Here is a 22,218-nt window from a genome sequence, read left to right on the forward strand (position 1 = left end):
CAGAATATAGATCCATAGCATTACAGTGTTACAGAGAAAGTGCAGATTTAAAAAAGTGCAAGGTCTGATAACAGCAGAAAAGATATTCCTAAATCAGATGGTACTGGCTTTGAAACTTTGGCATCATAATCAAAGACCATTGACCTTTCTTCTTTCTTCATCGTATCTGCCATCAGGCAGAAGATACAACGAAGAAAGAAGGGATGTAAGTGGTCTTGTTGATTTTGGTTGCTTTCCCAAGGCAGCCTGGTATAGATGGAGTCCATCTACGGAGGCAGGGAGAGGGAAACGTCAATGCATTGTGTCTCCCTAATTCATGGTAAGCATCTCGAATTCAGTTATGTGAAGTCTAGGTGACTGATGAAGAATGAAGTGTGTTACAAACTTGTAGCTTTTTAACATGACATGTTTTGACAATTGAGCAGTTCAAAAATAGGGAGCCATGTTCGCATACGATACTTAAATCAAATAAATACTTGCAGGAAAAGTAAAGGAAAAGAAACAATGGTTTTATCATTTGACCATTCTTTTTATCATAAAAATACTGTAGCAGTGTTTGGTTTGTGATTTTTCTTGGATCTCTGTGCTCAGTTCTCCGTTACTCTGTTTTCCCTTCCCTCCATAGATTCATGTCATCCCCATGAGATTGCCCACCATGTGTATAAACTTTTTCAAATGACTCTTTCTTACTCGGGTTACACGTTCAGATCGTGCTGCGATGCTGTTGGGAGAAAAGCACAAACCAGTTTCTTCAAGTTTAAAGAATAGGCCAATTCAAACTCAAAATATCTTGGCTATTCATCAAATAAGATTGACCTGACCCAATTCAAATAACACTGGCCATGAAATTCATTTAATATTCAACTTGCAGAGCAAAGTAAAAAATACCAGCAATTCTTTCCTGCAGGAAGACACAATATCCTCGAAATAAATGTAAAGTAAGATTGAGCAATAGGTTTTTAATCTGACTTTATGGTACATTTTTCCATCAAGTGCTATTAATATTTTTGGCATTTGCTGATGTTCAATTGCTTTGCCTTCATCAATTCTAAAATGCTGAAAGGTGCATTTATAAAATCTCTTGTTACAACCTTCATTGGATTAAACATACCCTTTTCTTGCAAAGGTGGCCCATTCAAGCTAAATGAATCGTATTTTTGACAATCACATTATTTTTGTCACAAAGGATGATGAAAAAAATAATGGCTTTCCTCGGTTAGCTTATGCTTGCATTTATTTTCTTTTATCTTCTGCCTTGCTGAAGAGAAAATTGACTCACTGTGACAGCCGTGCTTTTGAAAATTTGTATTATCTTCCTTGTAGCTACAACAACTGTCGTATCTGTCCTGTTGGTACAGTATGTTGAAGGAAGAGGAGAAACTATTTAATTTTGCCAGCCCATCAAAGCCACACTATATCTAATGCACTACTGAGTCAGAATGATCAGGGAAGTTCAGTTCTGAGCTGAGTTAACTTCTTTGGGCAATCATTACGATGGGAATTTTAAAAATCCGCTGGGACTTAACATGGAAAATTGACTAGATTCTCCTGATCGCTAAAGGAAAGATGGAATGTGGTTGTTTGATCTGACTTATGACTTATCTACATTAAAATCCCTGGTTGTCAATTCCCATCGAGCTAATTAGACGAGTCCCTTGGATCATGGCACCAAACAAGGGGCGAAAGGAGAAAATTAGAATTGTTTCTTGTTTTAATGCATATGATGTGAAATAATAATCACAACATGGTGACAATCTCTCCACAGCAAACATAATCACCCATAAACCAATTATGTTTAAAAAAGGAAATGGATCTTGAGATGTGCATGTATTCATCATATATTGTTTCACTGGAATGCTGTACCAACATTGACATGTGAGATTAATGTTACCAATTTATTTTTCACTGAGTGGCTAAAAGCCCTGGTACACTGCTACAAACAGTAGGTGTGAAAACTGTTACGGCATCGTGTGTCAGTATTTATTCTTTGTTATCCCTGAGGATATTTTCCAGGTTGCTGGTTAAAAGCCTTCTCAGTATGCTTCAGGTATCAAGAAAATAACTGCAGATGCTGGTACAAATCGAAGGTATTTATTCACAAAGTAACTCAGCAGGTCAGGCAGCATCTCAGGAGAGAAGGAATGGGCGACGTTTCGGGTCGAGACCCTTCTTCAGACTGATGTCAGGGGGGCGGGACAAAGTATCAATGTTCATTTCTGTGTTTAGCATTCAGCAGTACCCCATATTTCTTACAAGAGGTATTAATCAATGATACAGCCCTCTAATGTTTACTTCAGTCCTTTCTAATCTGATACTTCATCGAATCTGAAATGAGTTCATGAATGGCAAGTGGAAGTAAACTCACATTGTACTTCTGTCCTGGACCTCCTCCGCTGTCAGAGTGAGGCCCAACGCAAATTAGAGGAACAGCACCACAACTTTCGCTTGGGCAGCTTACAACCCAGCGATATGATTATTGATTTCTCTAACTTCAAGTAACCCTTGCTTTCCCTCTCTCTCCATCCCTCCCCCACCCTACTTCTCCAACTAACTTCATTAATCCTACTGATTAGTTTTAGTGTTTGTGTGCCTCGTTGTCACCTTCCCCTCAACCACCAGTGAACCATTCTACGTTTCCTTGATCGCCGTCTGCTTTGATCTGTCATTCTCACACTGTATATTATCTTTGTACCCTTCCATATCTCTAGTTTGTCTCTCCCTGACTCTCAGTCTGAAGAAGGGTCTCGACCTGAAACGTCACCCATTCCTTCTCTCCAGAGATGCTGCCCGTCCCCCTGAGTTACTCCAGCATTTTTGTGTCTATCTTCGGTGTAAATCAGCATCTGCAGTTCCTTAGTACACATTGTTCTTTCCCTTCAGATTTAACTGACAAATTATAAAATCGTTTGTGAGCCTACTTGACCCATTGAAATGAATATCTGGTGAGCTGTTGGATTTGGGGTGTTTGGAAATGAGTCACTTGGTTGCTAATTTATGAAATTTGGCATGGGCAAGTGGAAAGCGTTCACAGTGATGTGGACTTTAACTTGTCCGATGATGGAAATGGACAGCACTGCAGTTAAGATGATGTAGTGCATATATGCTGACAGCATCTCCATTGCAGCTGTGGACAATTGAAAATAAAGTTATTCTCAGTAGCTGAAGTAGTGATAAACCCAATTTAAAATGCAAGTCATGGTTGTAGATCTGCAGCATTGGGTGCAGCAAAGAGTAACATTGAAGTGAACTTGAATTTACTTTTGTGTAGGAAGGAACTGCAGATGCTGGTTTAAACCAAAGAGAGACACAAAAACCTGGAGTAATTCAGTGGGACAGAAAGGATGTGATAGCTTTGGAGAGGGTGCAGAGGAGATTCACCAGGATGCTGCCAGGGATGAAGGGCCTCAGCTATGAGGAGAGACTGAGCAGACTGGGGTTGTTTTCCCTGGAGCAGAGAAGGCTGAGAGGGGACATGATCGAGGTGTACAAGATCATGAGGGGCATAGATAAGGTAGATGGCGGGGAACTTCTTCCACTGGTGGAAGGTTCAATAACGAGGGGACATAGATACAGGGTAAGGGGAGGGAGGTTTCGGGGGGATGTGAGAAATAACTTTTTCACCCAGAGGGTGGTTGGAGTCTGGAACTCACTGCCTGGGGTGGTGGTGGAGGCGGGAACACTCACAACGTTTAAGAGGCATTTGGATGGGCACTTGAAATGCTACAACATTCAGGGCTACGGTCCAAATGCGGGAAAATGGGATTAAAATTAGACTGTGTTTGGTAACGGGCGGCGCGGACACGATGGGCCGAAGGGCCTCTTTCTGTGCTGTAGGACTCTATGACTCTATGACTCTATGACAGGCAGCATCTCTGGAGAGAAGGAATGGGTGACGTTTTGGGTCGAGACCCTTCTTCACACAGCGACGTTTCGGTTCGAGACCCTTCAGACTGCTTCGGACAGAATTTACTTTTGTTGGGCTTGGAATGGTCGGAGTTTCCTCTCTCCTTTCCCAACTCTGTACACCAATCAATGCAATCCCCCAGCTGTAATCAAATGACCTGCCAGGATGACTCAGTGTTAATGGGACAGCCAGTGGTCCTGGACATTGGGCAGGATGGTTAGTCATATTAGATGGCCAATCAAGTATTAGTCCCTGATACCTGAGTCAGTAACTCAGTGGGTCCGGCAGCACATCTGGAGAAAAGGAATAGGTGACGTTTCGGGCCGAGACCCATCTTCAGACTGAGAGTCAGGGGAAAGGGAAATGAGAGATCTAGCACCTATCTCTCTCTCTCTATATATATATATATATCTATACCTATATCTCTCATTTCCTTTTCTCTTGACTCTCCGTCTATAGACAATGGACAATAGGTGCAGGAGGAGGCCATTCGGCCCTTCGAGCCAGCACCGCCATTCAATGTGATCATGGCTGATCATTCTCAATCAGTACCCCGTTCCTGCCTTCTCCCCATACCCCCTGACTCCGCTATCCTTAAGAGCTCTATCTAGCTCTCTCTTGAATGCATTCAGAGAATTGGCCTCCACTGCCTTCTGAGGCAGAGAATTCCACAGATTCACAACTCTCTGACTGAAAAAGTTTTTCCTCATCTCCGTTCTAAATGGCCTACCCCTTATTCTTAAACTGTGGCCCCTTGTTGTGGACTCCCCCAACATTGGGAACATATTTCCTGCCTCTAACGTGTCCAATCCCTTAATAATCATGTCTCGATAAGATCCCCTCTCATCCTTCTAAAGAAGGGTCTCGAGCCGAAACGTCACCCATTCCTTCTCTCCAGAGATGCGCCTGACCCACTGAGTTACTCCTGCTTTTTGTGTCAATCTGAAGTAAAAACCAGTGCCGGTGTATTAAGAACAAGGCTCAACTGATAAGATGCAAACTGATTTAATTGTTTGGACTGCACCAAATGCAGTGTTTACAATCCAAGTGGAATTCTAAATTGGGATTCTTGTGCACTGGGAAACGGCGGGGTGGGGGGGAGGGGGTTAATTATTAATTTTCTCCGTCTCTGTGTACATTTGGAAGAAACGTTGACAGCTGACTTAACCATGCGCCAGGCTTTGCCAGCTGTCGAAGTTGTCAAAGATCGCTTCAGAATGTACTTGATAATTAGAAACATTAAAAATTGTTAAACGTCAATTGGGCAATTAAAAAAATCTTAAAAAAGCACTTAAAAAAATTAAAAGCATTTAAGCAAGCACACTTATTCAAAAGCTAAATTACTTAGCTTGGTTAAGTTTAGTTTATTGTCACGTGTACCGAGGTACAGTGAAAAGCTTTTGTGGCGTGCTCTCCAGTCAACAGAAAGACAATACATGGTTACAATCGATCCATTTACAGTGCATAGATACATGATGCGGGAATAACGTTTAGTGCAAGGTAAAGCTAGGAAAGTCCAACCAAGGATAGTCCGACAGTCCCCAATGAGGTAGATAGTAGTTCACACTGCCCGCTGGTTGCAGTAGGACTTTGGACATACCCACTGCCTTGCAGTCATTCTACTCTGTTAAACTGAATGGATTCAATGTGTTGGGCGCAGATACAAGAGGCAGAATTACTGGTATAATTGCAGGGGAATTGCAGGACAATTCCTATGTTCATAAGTGATAGGAGCAGAATTAGACCATTCGGCCCATCATGTCTACTCTGCCATTCAGTCATGCCTGATCTATCAATAGACAATAGACAATAGGTGCAGGAGGAGGCCATTCGGCCCTTCGAGCCAGCACCGCCATTCAATGTGATCATGGCTGATCATTCTCAATCAGTACCCCGTTCCTGCCTTCTCCCCATACCCCCTGACTCCACTATCCTTAAGAGCTCTATCCAGCTCTCTCTTGAATGCATTCAGAGAATTGGCCTCCACTGCCTTCTGAGGCAGAGAATTCCACAGATTCACAACTCTATCTCTCCCTCTTAACCCCATTCACCTGCCTTCTCCCCTTAACCCCTGACACCCGTACTAATTAAGAATCTATCTATCTCTGCCTTAAAAATATCCATTGACTTGGTCTCCACAGCCACAACCCCTACATTCTACACTGAGTCCAGTGTCAGATAAACAGCGGTAAAGAAGGTGGCAGAGGGTTTGTGACTTGAACGTTCTTGCAAGAATCCAAAACCTCCTCTATAACAATGAGATGCTCACCAAGTTATAATTTGAATCCCTGCATCAATGATTACATTAGTGGGGAAAGGCAGAAAGTGAAAGCAAAGAATGTTTTGTTATTGTGTGTTTATTCTGTAAGATGTTGAGGTTGTAATTGTAACTGTGTTGCTTCCTGTTGGCCTGAACATCAAGGGCATATTATTAGTGTATAATAGCCATATATTATATATGATCCTGATTTTATCTCAAATTTCCATCCTTCGAATGTTTTATGGTTCAGGTGCCTTGGGATTCAAACTGGGTGACGATTATGTTCACAAGTTCATAAGTGATAGGAGCAGAATTAGGCCATTTGGCCCATCAAATCTACTCTGCCATTCAATATTGCTCTTTCTCTCTCAACCCCATTCTCCTGCCTTCTCCCCATAACCCATGACACCCGTAGTAATCAAGAATCTATTAATCTCAGTCTTAAAAATATCCATTGACTTGGCCTCCACAGCCTTCTGTGGCAATTAATTCCACAGATTCACCATCCTCTGACGAAGTAAATTCCTCCTCATCTCCTTCCTAAAAGAACGTCCTTTAATTCTGAGGCTATGATCTCTGGTCCTAGACTCTCCCACTAGTGGAAACATCCTCTCCACATCCACTCTATCCAGGCCTTTCACTCTTCGATAAGGTTCAATGAAGTAGTCAGGATCGAACCTGAGTCTCCGGCGCTGCATTCGCTGTAAGGCGGCAACTCTACCGCTGCGCCACCGTGCCAAGGAAGCCATTTTGCTCAACCAAATGATGCCAAGTGAGGTACTGAGTGGGTCAGAACCCTTTCTGCTTCAATAATATCATTAATTCACTGGGAAGGGCTCACTATAACATTACTCGTTCCCTCATCATTCCTTTCAACTTGCTAAACAAAATAGTCGCTTAGACAATACAGCTGGTGATAAAGGAGGTGACTGCATCCGTGCACAAATACCATCATATTCTGTCTCCCATCTTTGTGAGTGCACTAACTCATTTAAAAATGTAGATTGATGATGCTATTAAGATGGCAGACAGCATAATGTAATGCAAATGCATCAAAGACTAACTGCAAAAACCAAAGTAATTCCTCGAATTTATGTAATAGATTCATACTGAATCATGGGAATTGTTAATCACCAAATTCTGGTCTCGTATTTAATAGGAACTGGCGTAAGTGTATAGCTGTTTAATTCTTCAGGCTTAAAAGACATTTACTTCAATCCCAGTGTAGCTTTTATTTCACGTTGAAGAGATAAAGGCAGATTTCCCATGTTTTTAGTCTATTTAAAATCTATTCAGCCTGACATTAATATTCACAGCCATTCACAAGTAACCCCAGCAGTAATGTTTGCGAAGTATCTTCCGATGTTTAAAATAACAAGTTCCAGATGTGGAAAGTGTATCATCCACAATCAGTACCCCGTTCCTGCCCTCTCCCCATACCCCCTGACTCCGCTATCATTAAGAGCTCTATCTAACTCTCTCTTGAAAGCATCCAGAGAATTGTCCTCCATTTCCTTCTGAGGCAGAGAATTCCACAGATTTACAACTCTCTGAGTGAAAAAAGTTTTTCCTCATCTCCGTTCTAAATGGCCTACCCCTTATTCTTAAACTGTGGCCCCTGGTTCTGGACTCTCCCAACATTGGGAACATGTTTCCTGCCTCTAGCGTGCCCAATCCCTTAATAATCTTATATGTTTCAATAAGATCCCCTCTCATCCTTCTAAATTCCAGAGTATACAAGCCCAGTCGCTCCAGTCTTTCAACATCCCAAGGAAAAAAATCCAGAAATGCATTCAGGAAAGTTTTCTTTGAGTGATGAGAATGCAGAACTTCCTACTTCCCAAGTTGAGGGAGTGGTGTGAACACCAGTCCTTTATTCCCTCATCCAACAAAGACTGTTCTACTTAAGAACACTGAAAAAGTCTGGTCTACCCCAACAGCTGCTGACGACCTTCTACCGCTGCACCATAGAGAGCATCCTAACGCATGGCATCCCTGTGTGGTACCTCAGCTGCACGGAGGCAGAAAGGAAAGCTCTACAGCGGGTAGTCCATAGAGCTCAGAGGGCCATCGGAACACAGCTACCAGACTTGGAGGGCATCTACAACACACGATGCCTCAGAAAAGCCACCAGCATCCACAAAGACTCTTCACACCCCTGCAACAGTCTGTTCGAACTCCTTCCATCGGGCAGACGATACAAGGCCTTCTACGCCCGCACCTCCAGACTCAGGAACAGCTTCATCCCCAGGGCCATAGCTGCTATGAACCGGTCCTGCTGAGCCGGATGGCCACAACGCATAGATCAACTTGCACTTTACCCTGTCCAAAACTGTTACAACTGTTTCGTTTCGTTGGGTTGCTGCTGTCTAAATTACCTAAATTATTGCATCGTATGGGAGGCGCATTCCCAATCTCGTTGTACCCCTGGGTACAATGACAATAAAGATATATTGTATTGTATTGTATTGATTGACCTTGAATTTGAAGTTAGTGAGCTGCCTTTTTGACCAATTTCAGTGGTTCTGGTAAAAAATCTTCCCGCATCGCTCCCACATCCAGCAGAAATGAAAGATGGGCAATATATTTCCGAGTCAGAGTGACGAAGAACATGGATGTACACACATAAGAGAAAGTTAGTTGAGGATGAGCCTTGCGCAGATTATTTTTCATTTGGGAAAGAAAGGGCGCTGCATTTCTGCCGGTAAACATGATTACCTTTAGTTAATCAAATTGCAGGCTCAATATGTCTGAGAAACAGGAGCCATGCTGCTGAATTTGGAGGTGGTAGGAAGCCAAGAAATGCAGAGTTTAAAAGAACTGGTCATCTGTCATTGATGGTGATTGTACAAAACTTAGCTGGAGAAGCTGATGCCCATGTATTTCTTTTCCAGTTAGGTTTCTTCTCTATCATGTTTAATAATGTTTTGTCTATTGTGGACATTTGCTGATCCTTGCAATCCCACTGAAAAGGCTGGCAAATGGAGTCAATGTGCAAATTGGCCATCGGAACTGAACGCCAGTTGAAAACACTCAGCTGCCTGTTCTTGCTTGCACGTTCATGTTGTTTAACTAAATGTGAATTGCCAATTTATACATTCTCAAAAAGTGATAATTTTCACTGAAGTTAATAGTGAGATATTACTCGTTAAAGTAGTGAAGAACGATGGCATAAATCTCAGTTCAAGTGAGAGTTTAACAGTTTACAAAGCTCTTGCCATAAACTGTGCATCCCAATCCATTCCCCCTTGTCCTCACCTTCCACCCCATCAGCCGTCGCATACAACATATAATCCTCCAACACTTTTGCCACCTCTAACGGGATCCCACTACTGGCCACATCTTCCCATCTCCACCCCTTTCTACTTTCCGCAGAGACCGTTCCCTCCGAGACACCCTGGTCAACTTGCCCCTTCCCACCCAAACCACCCCCTCCCCGGGCACTTTCCCCTGCAACTGCAGGAGATGCAACACCTGTCTCTTTACCTCCCCCCTCGACTCCATCCAAGGACCCAAACAGTCTTTCCAGGTGAGGCAGAGGTTCACCTGCACCTCCTCCAACCTCATCTACTGTTTTCGCTGTTCCAGGTGTAAATGTCTCTACATTGGCGAGACCAAGCACAGGCTTGGCGATCATTTCGCTGAACACCTGCGCTTAGTCCATATTAACTTGCTTGATCTCCCTGTGGCTTAGCACTTCAACTCCCCCTCCCATTCCCAATCTGACCTTTCTGTCATGGGCCTCCTCCATTGTCAGAGTGAGGCCCAGCGCAAATATGTCGCTTGGGTAGTTTACACCCCAGCAGTATGAACATTGACTTCTCTAACTTCAGATAGCCCATGCTTTCCCTCTCTATCCCCTTCCCCTTCCCAGTTCTCCCACTATTCTTACTGTCTCCGACTACATTCTATCTTTGTCCTTCCCCCTCCCCTGACATCAGTCTGAAGAAGGGTCTCCATCCGAAACCAGGGCCCTCTTAACGCATGGGCCTGATGGGCACTTGCCCGGGGCCCCACGAACATAGGGGCCCCATGCTGATCTGTGTATGTTAAGTGACTTGCAATAAATAAATACTACTTTAAAAATGTAGGTTCAATAAGTGCTTTTTTCGCAACATTTTCCATCCCTAAGTGCTTCTCACAGCGATCTGTTTCGCAACAATTAGCTCCCTAAGTGCTTTGCTTTTCCATCCCTAAGTGCTTCTCACAGCGATCTGTAAGTGCTTTTCGCAACAATGTAGCACCCTAAGTCCATCGCTAAGTGCTTTTCGGACAGGGGCGGCGACATTTTTATTCCTGTGAGTAGTTGTCGTCGGGGCCCCAGTACACTGCTTTGCCCAGGGCCCATAATGCTGTAAAGACGGCCCTGCCCGAAACGTCACCCATTCCTTCTCTCCAGAGAAGCTGCCTGACCCGCTGAGTTACTCCAGCATTTTGTGTCTACCTGTCACTCTTGCCTTAAAAATGTTTGGTCGAGTGTTTACTGCAATCCACATCAATTATGTTACACTCAGGTCACGTTAAAAAGCATTAATTAGGGTTACATTAGCCACAGAAGGATTCACAGGACTAAATAATGTTTCTCCTTCACTCAGAAGCTTGGCGTTCAGGTATTGAAACAAAAATAAGTCGTAGACTTCTGCACATAAACTTTCAAATACAAAATCCTAGTTCTACTTGACAATGTGGAAGACTAAAGATGGACACAAAAAGCTGGAGTAGCTCAGCGGGTCCGGTAGCATCTCTGGAGGAATGGAATAGGTGACGTTTTGGCGAGGCCATTCTGTGGAAGACTGAGTATGTTGGTTCTGTCCCAACATGTACCACATGTGGACCGCAGTGGCAGGCCCAGTCATGATGAGTTTCACCCGCACTTTGCCAGGAAAGTTCACCTGCAACAGGTCAGATAAGATGGGCACAGTGGTGCAGCGTTAAAGTTGCCGCCTTACGGAGCCAGAGTCCCGGGTTCGATCCTGACTACGGATGCTGTCTGTACGGAGTTTGGACGTTCCCCCTGTGACCACATAGGTTTTCTCCGGGTGCTTTGGTTTCCTTCCACACTCCAAAGACAGAGGGATTTGTAGGTTAATTGGCTTTGGTAAAAATTGTAAAATGTCCCCAGTAGTGCTTGTGTCCAGGGTGATCGCTGGTCGGCACGGGCCGAAGGGCCTGTTTCCACGCTGCATCTCTAAAGTTTAAAGTCAGGTCTAAAAGAGTCACGGAATTGGAGATGACATTGATTTCAATGGGAATTGTTTGATAAATATTTTGGAAGCAGTTAAGTTACCTAATAAATTATTTTGAATGGTTTTCATGTTTTATTTGCTTTTGTCTTATGTGTATTTCATTAAATTTATTTTACTTTCATTTTTATGGGTGTAAAAGACAACTTAAAACCTATTTAGGTTAATGGCAACTAATGCAGCTGGTGACACAGTTTTGCCAGTTTCCAAAGGCTGCCGAGAATTTTTGAGGCAAGGCTGAGACCATGAGATCAGGATACAGACAGCCAGTGAGATTGGCCTTCCACATCTAAACCAGTAACAAATAGGACTCGAAACATCACCCATTCCTTCTATCCAGAAATGCTGCCTGTCCCGCTGAGTTACTCCGGCATTTTTTTTCTCTCTCGTTTACTATATCGTTTCCAGTTTACTATGTTTACATATTCTGCTGTGCTGCTGCAAGTAAGAATTTCATTGTTCTATCTGGGACATGTGACAATAAAACACTCTTGACTCTTGACTTGACTCTTGTGACTATCGTCAGTGTAAACCAGCATCTGCAGTTCCTTCCTACACAAAAGATAGGTGTGATGGAAGTCGGCAAGCACGATTTGGCCCAAAGATCTGACGTGTTTTCCGAAGAAAATGAAGTACCAATTCAAAATATTAACTAGAGGAAGATACAATTTGTTGAAGACTCATACCCTTCCCAAGCTTTTTGAATGTTAGCATAATTTAAGGGTCATCCTCGGATATGGTTTTGTAGAAATGTAGTTCTTGCCTTGTGCCGTGGTCGAATGACCAATTTCAAGTTGACATAAATAGCCCACTATATAGAAAACTGGAAGGCATCAGAACAGTGCTTGATTCCTTGTTGTGTAGTTCAGTGCTAGCAGGATCTCTCGGGAAAAGAAGGATGAGAGGGGATCTTATCGAAACGTATAAAATTATTAACGGGTTGGACCCGTTAGAGGCAGGAAACATGTTCCCAATGTTGGGGGAGTCCAGAACCAGGGGCCACAGTTTAAGAATAAGGGGTAGGCCATTTAGAACTGAGATGAGGAAAAACTTTTTCAGTCAGAGAGTTGTGAATCTGTGGAATTCTCTGCCTCAGAGGGCAGTGGAGGCCAATTCTCTGAATACATTCAAGAGAGAGCTAGATAGAGCTCTTAAGGATAGCGGAGTCAGGGGGTATGGGGAGAAGGCAGGAACGGGGTACTGATTGAAAATGATCAGCCATGATCACATTGAATGGCGGTGCTGGCTCGAAGGGCCAAATGGCCTTCTCCTGCACCTATTTTCTATTGTCTATTGTCTATTGAAAATCTCCCAATCCATTTTTCTGATGTAACTTCATCGCTTCCCCAACCTTCACCATAACCTGGAATAAACCTATTTTCCCTTTCCCACTTTTGACAAAGGGTCATTGATTTAAAAGTTCCACTCTGTTTCTCTTTCCACAGAAGTTGCCTGACGTCCAGGGCTTTATGTATTGTTTGCTTTTGAGTTCTTACTAATTTGTGTCGGAAAGCAGATTCCACCTTGAGTCCCGAGGTACAAACATAACAAGCCTTCACTTGATGGATACAAACATGCAAGCGAGGATCTCCGATGAGTGTTTCCCAAGTTGTTGAGATACAATGGATTCAATGCATGACTGAGGGGCAGAGATAATAATTGATAGTCAGAGAGTATTGCTTGTCCTCATGTGACCGCGTTCATCTGGCCCATTAGCCCAACAGGATGTTCTCGACACCCTGGGCATAGACCAGAACAGGAGCTCACTGGAGCTTAACAAAGGAAAGGTTCTGGGTCCTGGTACTTCCATGTGAGATAGCATTAGCATCCAAAAATGGAGGTCCCAAGGAAACAACATCTAGAAATGCATTCAGGAAAGAGTGGTGAGAATGCAGAACTTCCTACCAAGTTGAATGACTCATGTGAACAGCATTCCTCTGTTCCTGGGCATAGACCAGAATGGGAGTTCACTGCCCTCTTCAGTAACACTGCCAGATCCCCTCACTTAAGATATCTTGTGATTTATACACAAAATGCTGGAGTAAGTCAGCAGGTCAGGCAGCATCTCGGGAGAGAAGGAATGGGTGACGTTTCGAGTCGAGACCCTTCTTCAGACTGATGTCGGGGGTGGGACAAAGGAAGGATATAGGTGGAGACAGGAAGATAGAGGGAGATCTGGGAAGGAGGAGGGGAAGGGAGGGACAGAGGAGCTATCTGAAGTTGGAGAAGTCGACGTTCATACCACCGGGCTGCAAACTGCCCAGGCGAAATATGAGGTGCTGCTCCTCCAATTTCCGGCGGGCCTCACTATGGCACTGGAGGAGGCCCATGACAGAGAGGTCAGACTGGGAATGGGAGGGGGAGTTAAAGTCCTGGGCCACCGGGAGATCAGTTACGTTAATGCGGACCGAGCGCAGGTGTTCAGCGAAGCGATCGCCGAGCCTGCGCTTGGTTTCGCCGATATAAATAAGTTGACATCTAGAGCAGCGGATGCAATAGATGAGGTTGGAGGAGGTGCAGGTGAACCTCTGTCTCACCTGGAAAGACTGTTTGGGTCCTTTGATGGAGTTGAGGGGGGAGGTAAAGGGACAGGTGTTGCATCACGTGCGGTTGCAAGGGAAAGTGCCCGGCGTTGGGATGGTTTGGGTAGGAAGGGATGAGTGGACCAGGGAGTTACGGAGGGAACGGTCTCTGCGGAACGCAGAGAGGGGAGGGGATGGGAAGATATGGCCAGTGGTGGGGTCCCGTTGTAGGTGACGGAAATGTTGGTGGATGATATGTTGTTTGACGTTTCGGGTCGAGACCCTTCTTCAGACTGATGTCGGGGGTGGGACAATTTGACTTTTCGGGTCGAGACCCTTCTTCAGACTGATGTCGGGGGTGGGACAATTTGACGTTTCGGGTCGAGTGATTTATAATTCCCTTTTATATCTTGTGATTTATAGTTCCCTTTCCCCTTATCTCACAATTCTGACGGTTTGAACACAATAAGTATTATAATGCATTGTACTACATTTTAAACAGCTTGCCCTGAAATATTGACCATCTTGCTATGACCATGTATCCGATCATGTCTTGTGGTTAAATTACATTCACTGCATTTTACTGGGACAGTTAATGTATTTAAAACGGCAGCCTCTACCATTAGTGATATCATTCACGATAGTCATCCAAGACAATCATGATTATGTAGTATAAGAATATTAGAGGCAGTTGCTTATGGTTGGAATTCTGTTTCTAAAATCTGCCTCGGCAATAACCCAGAGCTAACACAAACAATGAATAAAGATGTCATTCCATCTCTTGCAGTGTCTGTGTAAGAATTAAACAACAATAATAAAAGTAAAGCAAATCTTTATAAGATGGTCGAAACTGTAAATTTGATTGTTCCTGCAACTCCGGATGAAGTCTTGTACCATAATATAGAAGGATAATAAACCTCTGCTTGATTTATGATGTAATGCTTTGTAAAGTTGAAAGCAGGCATATTAATCATTCTTAACTGTGCATATAATTCCACTGATACATTTTAATCCTATTAGACTAATGTGTTGAACTCCATTATGTTTGAGAGATGTGAAATTATGCCTATTAAGTAACGTTGTAATAAAAAAGTTAATGTAGCCTCAGACTCTGGCCCGACTAACATGAAATCATGTAAAAAGAGAATGAATATATTTTCGAAAAGATGGTGATTTTTTTTGGATCAAATGCTGTCCTGTTTATTAAAAGGATTCAATGGAGTTAAATACTCCGAAACCCATTTTGAGTTGCTTATTCAAAGGACAGAAATGCTCTGCATTTACATAATGTCCTTATGACTTGAATCCATCCCAAAGCAATTAACAACCAATTATGTGCTTTTTGCAATGTAATTTCATCTAATGGTGAGAAATGTTGCAATTAGATCTGGCTTTGTGGTATTTTGAATGCACTTGGATGTTCTTGACGTTTTTTTGTGTGAGCAACCATTTTGTGGTTCACTGGAAGGTTTGGTGACCTCATTTGCTGAAGATGGTCACCAAATCTACAAGGTAAATTACCCTGCCACTAAGTGATGTCAGCAAGTCTTGGATTATGATGAACATTATACTGTACCCTTCATTGGGGCTTTTCGTGGCCACTGAGGAATGAAATAAGTAGTGAAGGAATTCATATTCAACTTTTAACGTAATTGTTTTGTTCTACATTTCCAGCCACAGAAGCAAGTCTTCAAGCTGGTTACCTTCTCCGCCAACCTGGAACTCTTCTCAGGGGCTTCCCTATGGATGGGAGATGGCGACTACTAAGGACGGCAGAGATTACTACATCAAGTAGGTTTAAAGGCCTATCTTTGGTTGCATCTATTGTTTCTTGCATTACAGAGGTGCCTGCAGCCACACCAAATCTGCAAAATATTGGGGATTTCGATCCCGTTACCCCAGACAAGAGCATATCACCAACAGCAAGAGAACATAAAAATATCTGAGTTTGTTTTATTATGAATGAATTATTCATTTTTCAGGGTCTGAGAGACACTGGCAAAGCCTGTCGCTTCCTGCCCTTAGGAAATTGGTGGTGAATCTCTGCCTTGTGCTGTTGCAGTCCTGGGTATCCCAGATATAGCTCTTAGGGCTAACGGAATCAAGGGGTATGGAGGGAAAGCGGGAAGGGGGTACTGATTTTGGATGATCAGCCGTGATCATATTGAATGGCGGTGCTGGCTCGAAGGGCCAAGAGGCTCAACTCCTGCCCCTATTGTCTCTGTTTTCATGTGTACACCCTGAGTGTTGATTTGCAGAGAGGTCTAGGATTTACACCCAGCGATGGTGAGAGATCATCAATGTATTTCCAAGTCAGAATGGTGTGCAACTTGGTGGGGAGCTTGAAGGTGGTGATGGTCCTGGACCCATTGGTGGTAGCGGCCATGACTTGGGCAGGTGGTGTCAGACTAGCCTGAGTCACACAGCAGTGCTGGGTGAGTTGGAATAAATTGTTAGAATAGTGCCTGGTTAAGTGTATTGAGCTTGTTGAATGTTATTATTAGTGTTGTCAATTAACCCGAATTAGTACCACAGCAATGAAATAAGTAACTACTTTGAATTTAATTATGGGCAGTTGTCCATTTGGGAAAATCCAATGTCCACGGTGGCGCAGCGATAGAGTTGCTGCCTTACAGCGAATGCAGCGCCGGAGACTCAGGTTCGATCCTGACTACGGGTGCTGTCTGTACGGAGTTTGTACGTTCTCCCCGTGACCTGCGTGGGTTTTCTCCAAGATCTTCGGTTTCCTCCCACACTCCAAAGACGTACAGGTATGTAGGTTAATTGACTGGGTAAATGTAAAAATTGTCCCTAGTGTGTGTAGGATAGTGTTAATGTGCGGGGATCGCTGGGCGGCGCGGACTCGGTGGGCCGAAGGACCTGTTTCCGCGCTGTATCTCTAAATCTAAAAATCAACTATAATAATATATGAATTTATATCATAACCACCGTGACATTATCGAACCAACCTCAGGATGCTTCAGTAAGAGGATGAATCAGTTTACAGAAACAGGCCCTTCAAGTCTGTAACCACCCACACACGAACACTATCCTACACATACTAGGGACAATTTGCAATTATACCAAGCCAATTAACCTACAAACCTGTACATCTTTGAGGTGTGGAAGGAAACCGAAGCACCCGGAGAAAACCCACGCAGGTCACGGGGAGTACGTACAGACTCGGCGCAGACAGCACCCGTGGTCAGGATTGATCCCGAGTCTCTGGCGCTGCAAACGCTGTAAGGCAGCAACTCTACCGCTGCTCGAATGTGCTGCCTAAAGAAAGACTTCTATTTTCTTCCTTCCGTTAGATCCTTGCCTCTCCATCACTCCATCATTCAGAAGAATTAATTGTTACAACAGTCATTTCAAATTTCTACTTTAAACATCATTAATGAAACTCCAAATGCGTCCGTGTGGGTTTACACCAAAGCAACAAGCAAATCGACTTGCACTTCCCAATTTTTGTTTGCTGGGGTCCACAATTATCGTTCCGTGCTAGACTACATTTCGTACTTGGAAAGCAAAATAACTGCAGGTTCTGCTCATGGAGTGGTGACATTAGTAAGCAATTCACTTTAATTGCAAACATAATAGTTTATCATCTGATGTCTTCGGCTTCAATTGGTCAAGTGGATTCCCATTCTCAATCTTATCTGCAGTAATATGATTTCCTGCCTCATTCCATTAAAACTGAGTTTACTGATAACCAGCTGTTCTGAAGGAGGAGCAATTGTATGCAGTTCAGTACCTTTCAAATTTCCACACAAAGAACAAGTCTGCGGCACGGTAGCGCAGCGGTAGAGTTGCTGCTTTACAGCGAATGCAGCGCCGGAGACTCAGGTTCGATCCTGACTACGGGTGCTGCACTGTAAGGAGTTTGTACGTTCTCCCCGTGACCTGCGTGGGTTTTCTCCGAGATCTTCGGTTTCCTCCCACACTCCAAAGATGTACAGGTATGTAGGTTAATTGGCTGGGTAAATGTAAAAATTGTCCCTAGTGGGTGTAGGATAGTGTTAATGTACGGGGATCGCTGGGCGGCACGGACTTGGAGGGCCGAAAAGGCCTGTTTCCGGCTGTAGATATATGATATGATATGAATAGAACTGGTAGTCAGTTGTTGGCAGCTCTGGCCTCCAGCTCACTAATGTACTGAGCACATCATATTTTGTTCTCTGTCTTTACACTCGGGCTTGCTAGAGTGTTGAATGGCGACTCCATTTGACCCCGTGGAAAGCATTTGAACAATTTTATTTGTCTGAAGAAGTGTCTCGACCCGAAACATCACCTATTACTTCACTCCAGAGATGCCGTTTGTGCCCCTGAGTTACTCCATCTTGTCGCGTCTATCTTCAGTTTAAACCAGCATCTGCAGTTTGTTCCCACACACTTAATATTTTTATTTTAATGTTAATTTTTGTTGTGTTTTGATTGAGTTTATTTATTCTTCATTTTGTTGACTTTTACTTTTAATTTGTGCTGATTTAAGTCGGATTGTCGGACGCATTTACAAACACCACAAATGCCTAAAGTCGCTGCCAGGTCTGTCAGGGCACTTTGGGAGCAGGGCCTCGGTCTCCTTGCCTTTTGCACCAAGCTTCAACTTGCTCCAACCTGCACAATGTCTCTTGAGTGCCAAGAGTCAAGTCAATGAACCCTGAAGTAAGAAACACGTTACTGAACCTTGTTTTAATATTTTGCTTTCCTTTGAGGTTTTTCATAAGTAATGAAAGTAATCATAAGAAAAGTGTCCGTTTTAGTTGGATTTATTCCTTTAAGCATTTTATTTTAATAGTTAAAAAATATATATATCTCTGAATGTCAAACCCAGTGACAGCTTTCACAGCTGGCTGAGTCCACTTCAGCTTTGTTGGCTGTCAGGGACATCTTCGTATAAGAAAATAACTGCAGATGCTGGTACAAATCGAAGGTATTTGTTTCACAAAATGCTGGAGTAACTCAGCAGGTCAGGCAGCATCTCAGGAGAGAAGGAATGGGTGACGTTTCGGGTCAAGACCCTTCTTCAGACTGATGTCAGGGGGGGCGGGACAAAGGAAGGATATAGGTGGAGACAGGAAGATAGAGGGAGATCTGGGAAGGGCGAGGGGAAGGGAGGGACAGAGGAACTATCTAAAGTTGGAGAAGTCAATGTTCATACCACTGGGCTGCAAGCTGCCCAGGCGAAATATGAGGTGCTGTTCCTCCAATTTCCAGTGGGCCTCACTATGGCACTGGAGGAGGCCCATGACAGTGAAATATGAGGTGCTGTTCCTCCAATGTCCAGTGGGCGTCACTATGGCACTTCGTTGCTGGTTCTCCCATTGCACCAAGCTGACACCTTGTTGCCACTGGGACTGCTACACCATTGACGTCCCAGATGCACAGGACAGGCAAAGTTGGTTCTCTACATCTGGAAATGTTAAGTGTGGGCAGCGGACAGGATGCATGTCCCAGCACCATGAGCCCAATACCTTGTTCCTCCACCTTCCCTCAGCGTTGTTCTTTCTTAAGCCTTGAGAACTGTACCATTTGTGAACCATTTCAGCTGTCCCTTGCTTTCAGAATCTACAGGCTTCTAACTGGTAATACATTTTTAATTAATACTGGAGGATTAGATTGAGAATGGGCTCTGTTCCAGGACTCCTTGTGGAGTCCTGCGGCAGAAGAAGCTGCCAGATTCATCCTGTCCCAACTCTGGTATTGCACTGTTTAACACTGTGGCTGCTGCAGCCCCAGACTCGCCTTTGTTTAAATGCTGGTTGGTTCAGATCAGAACTGCTGCCAATAGCCAGTCGATCACCTCATGTTCAGAAGTGATAGAAGCAGAATTAGGCCATTCAGCCCATCAAGTCTACTCCGCCATTCAATCATGGCTGATCCATCTCTCCCTCCTAACCCCATTCTCTTGCTTTCCTCCCATAACCCCTGACATACAAGCTAATTAATAATCTATCTATCTCTGCCTTAAGAATCTATCTATCTCTGCCGTAAAAATATCCATTGACGACCTCCACAGCCTTCTGTGACAAAGAATTCCACAGATTCGCCACCCTGTGACTAAAGAAATTCCTCCTCGTCTCTTTCCTAAAGGAACGTCCTTTAATGCTGAGGCTATGACCTCTGGTCCTAGACTCTCCCAAGAGTGGGGACATCCACTCCACATCCACTCTATGCTGTCTTTCTCTTTTCATTTCCATCCTGCACTCTTAAAACCAAATGTATCTTTCTGGAGCTGCTGGTCTTTACTATATTTTACTATACGATCAGAAAGACCATCAGCTCAGCTCTTCCCCTAACCCCTTATCTCTCTCTTTTCCCTCTCTCCCCTCACACTGTCCTTGTTGTATTCTCCATTTCTCCCTTTGTCGCTCCTGTCTTACTCTCAATGTACTGTGTCTTTGAGACCTTTGGGTCCTTCTTGACCTGAACTCTCATCAATTTTTTGGCCCCAAACTTCCCCGTTATGAACAATATTGCTAATGTTTCCCAATTTCAATTTCAATTAAAAAAACTTTATTGGCATGACAAGATACATCATTATATTGCCAAAGTATAGAACATAACATACATATTTAAAACGCATGAATATAAAAAGAAGTATACAATGCATGGGTCGATATGCCCCTGTACATATATATATATATATATATATATATATATATATATATATATATATATATATATATATTCACTCAATACATTTATAGCCTTTTATCGATTGCTACTCGTTCTTGCAGTTGTAAACAGTACAGCAAGGAAGCAAGTTTAGCAGGTCGATATTAATTTCCTGAGTGTCAATGTATGTATACATGTATGTGTACATGTTGGTCATTCACTGTCTCTCAGGTTGTGGCATGCTGTTACGTATTGTGCGCCAAGATGTGCCGTATTTCCTTCGCCAAGGATTATTCTTAGTTTTGATATATCATCTAGATCTTTAAAATCTGGGGTCGCCAGACTGAGTTTTTCAAAATATATTTTCCTCATTTTATCGGATTTTTTACATTTTAAGAGGAAGTGCACCTCTGTTTCGACCTCATCTGTCAAGCAGTGACCGCATATTGTATTTTCTCTTGGTTGCCAAGATCTCTTCTGTCTTCCTTTTTCAACTGCCAAATGGTGGTCACTTAACCTGTACTTGGTGAGGGTCTGTCTCTGCTTTATGTCTCTTAACAGTTGAGAGGTAGTCTGCCAATTTATAATCTCTCACCCTCACCCTAACTATTTCTCTTACATCATCAGATGTGTCATCGTCACCACGCTTCTCAGAAATAACATTCCCGCATCATAAATCTTTGCGCACTACTGCGCCACAACCCGTATCCCTTTCCGTTCAATTTCATTCAACGTGGCAAAGTGTCTGAAATCCATGCCATCTTCTCCAAGGCTCCGAACACCAGCAATCAATGCTCATCCCTTGTCAGGGTAACAAAGCAGCTTCTTACCACCCTGTGTGGCAAAGTATCTCTCCACATCTGCCTCATCTGGACTGCAGCCATTGACATGGTGGTCCAGTCCAACCTTCTCCAGTGTTGTACCTCTGGCACTTTAGATAAACACAAATAGCTGGAGTAACTCAGCGGGACAGGCAGCATCTCTTGAGAGAAGGAACCGGTGACGTTTCGGATCGAGACCCATCTTTCTCTAGCAATTTGTCGGGCAGGGTGGCACTTGTCAAGTTCAATTCCTGCCTATTGAGTCAATGATTTCTCTTTCCATTTTAACACATTCCTTTCCGAAGTTGCCAAAGTTCAGTTCTCTGATTTGTCCTTTATTCTCATTTGTGTGCAGCCTCTTGGAAATATGCCAAACTGTTTTCCAGGCATCCATTGATTCCATAAAACTCATCTTCATCCTCAGCCCTTTGTGGCTCTGAGCTGACATTTCAATTGCTTTGAGACATTTCGGGTCGAGACCTATCTTCGGACTGGAGAAGAGCCTCGACATGAAACGTCACCTATTCCTTTTCTCCAGATACGCTGCCTGACCCACTGAGTTATTCCAGCTTTTTGTGCCTATCTTTGGTTTAAACTGGCATCTGCAGTTCCTTCCCACACATTTCACTTGCCTTGTTCCCAGTGCTGAAATATTCTTCAACTGTCTCGTCGTGTCCAAAGCTATTTGGACGTCAGCTCTTATTGCATTCTTTATTCCCTTCCTGTCTAATTCACACGTTTCCTTTGTCATTGGATAATAATAATAATAATATTCATTTATTGTCATTGCAACGAGTACAACGAAATTAAAAAATAGCCAATCCTGACGGTGCGTAAAAACATATATGCA

The 22,218-nt window shown here is 43.5% G+C and overlaps 1 protein-coding gene across 4 annotated transcripts in view; it reads left to right on the plus strand.

Annotated features, from left to right (window-relative positions):
- The window catches only part of frmpd4 (FERM and PDZ domain containing 4), a 583,956-nt gene that overhangs the window by 286,578 nt on the left and 275,160 nt on the right, over nt 1-22,218 (plus strand). For all 4 annotated transcript variants that reach the window (XM_078408967.1, XM_078408968.1, XM_078408973.1 and 1 more), the window contains exon 2: nt 15,604-15,720. In XM_078408967.1, the coding sequence (XP_078265093.1) occupies nt 15,604-15,720 (117 nt within the window). The remainder of the gene's footprint in view (nt 1-15,603; nt 15,721-22,218) is intronic.

The sequence above is a fragment of the Rhinoraja longicauda genome, chromosome 12, assembly GCF_053455715.1.
Source record: "Rhinoraja longicauda isolate Sanriku21f chromosome 12, sRhiLon1.1, whole genome shotgun sequence".
NCBI lineage: Eukaryota > Metazoa > Chordata > Chondrichthyes > Rajiformes > Arhynchobatidae > Rhinoraja > Rhinoraja longicauda.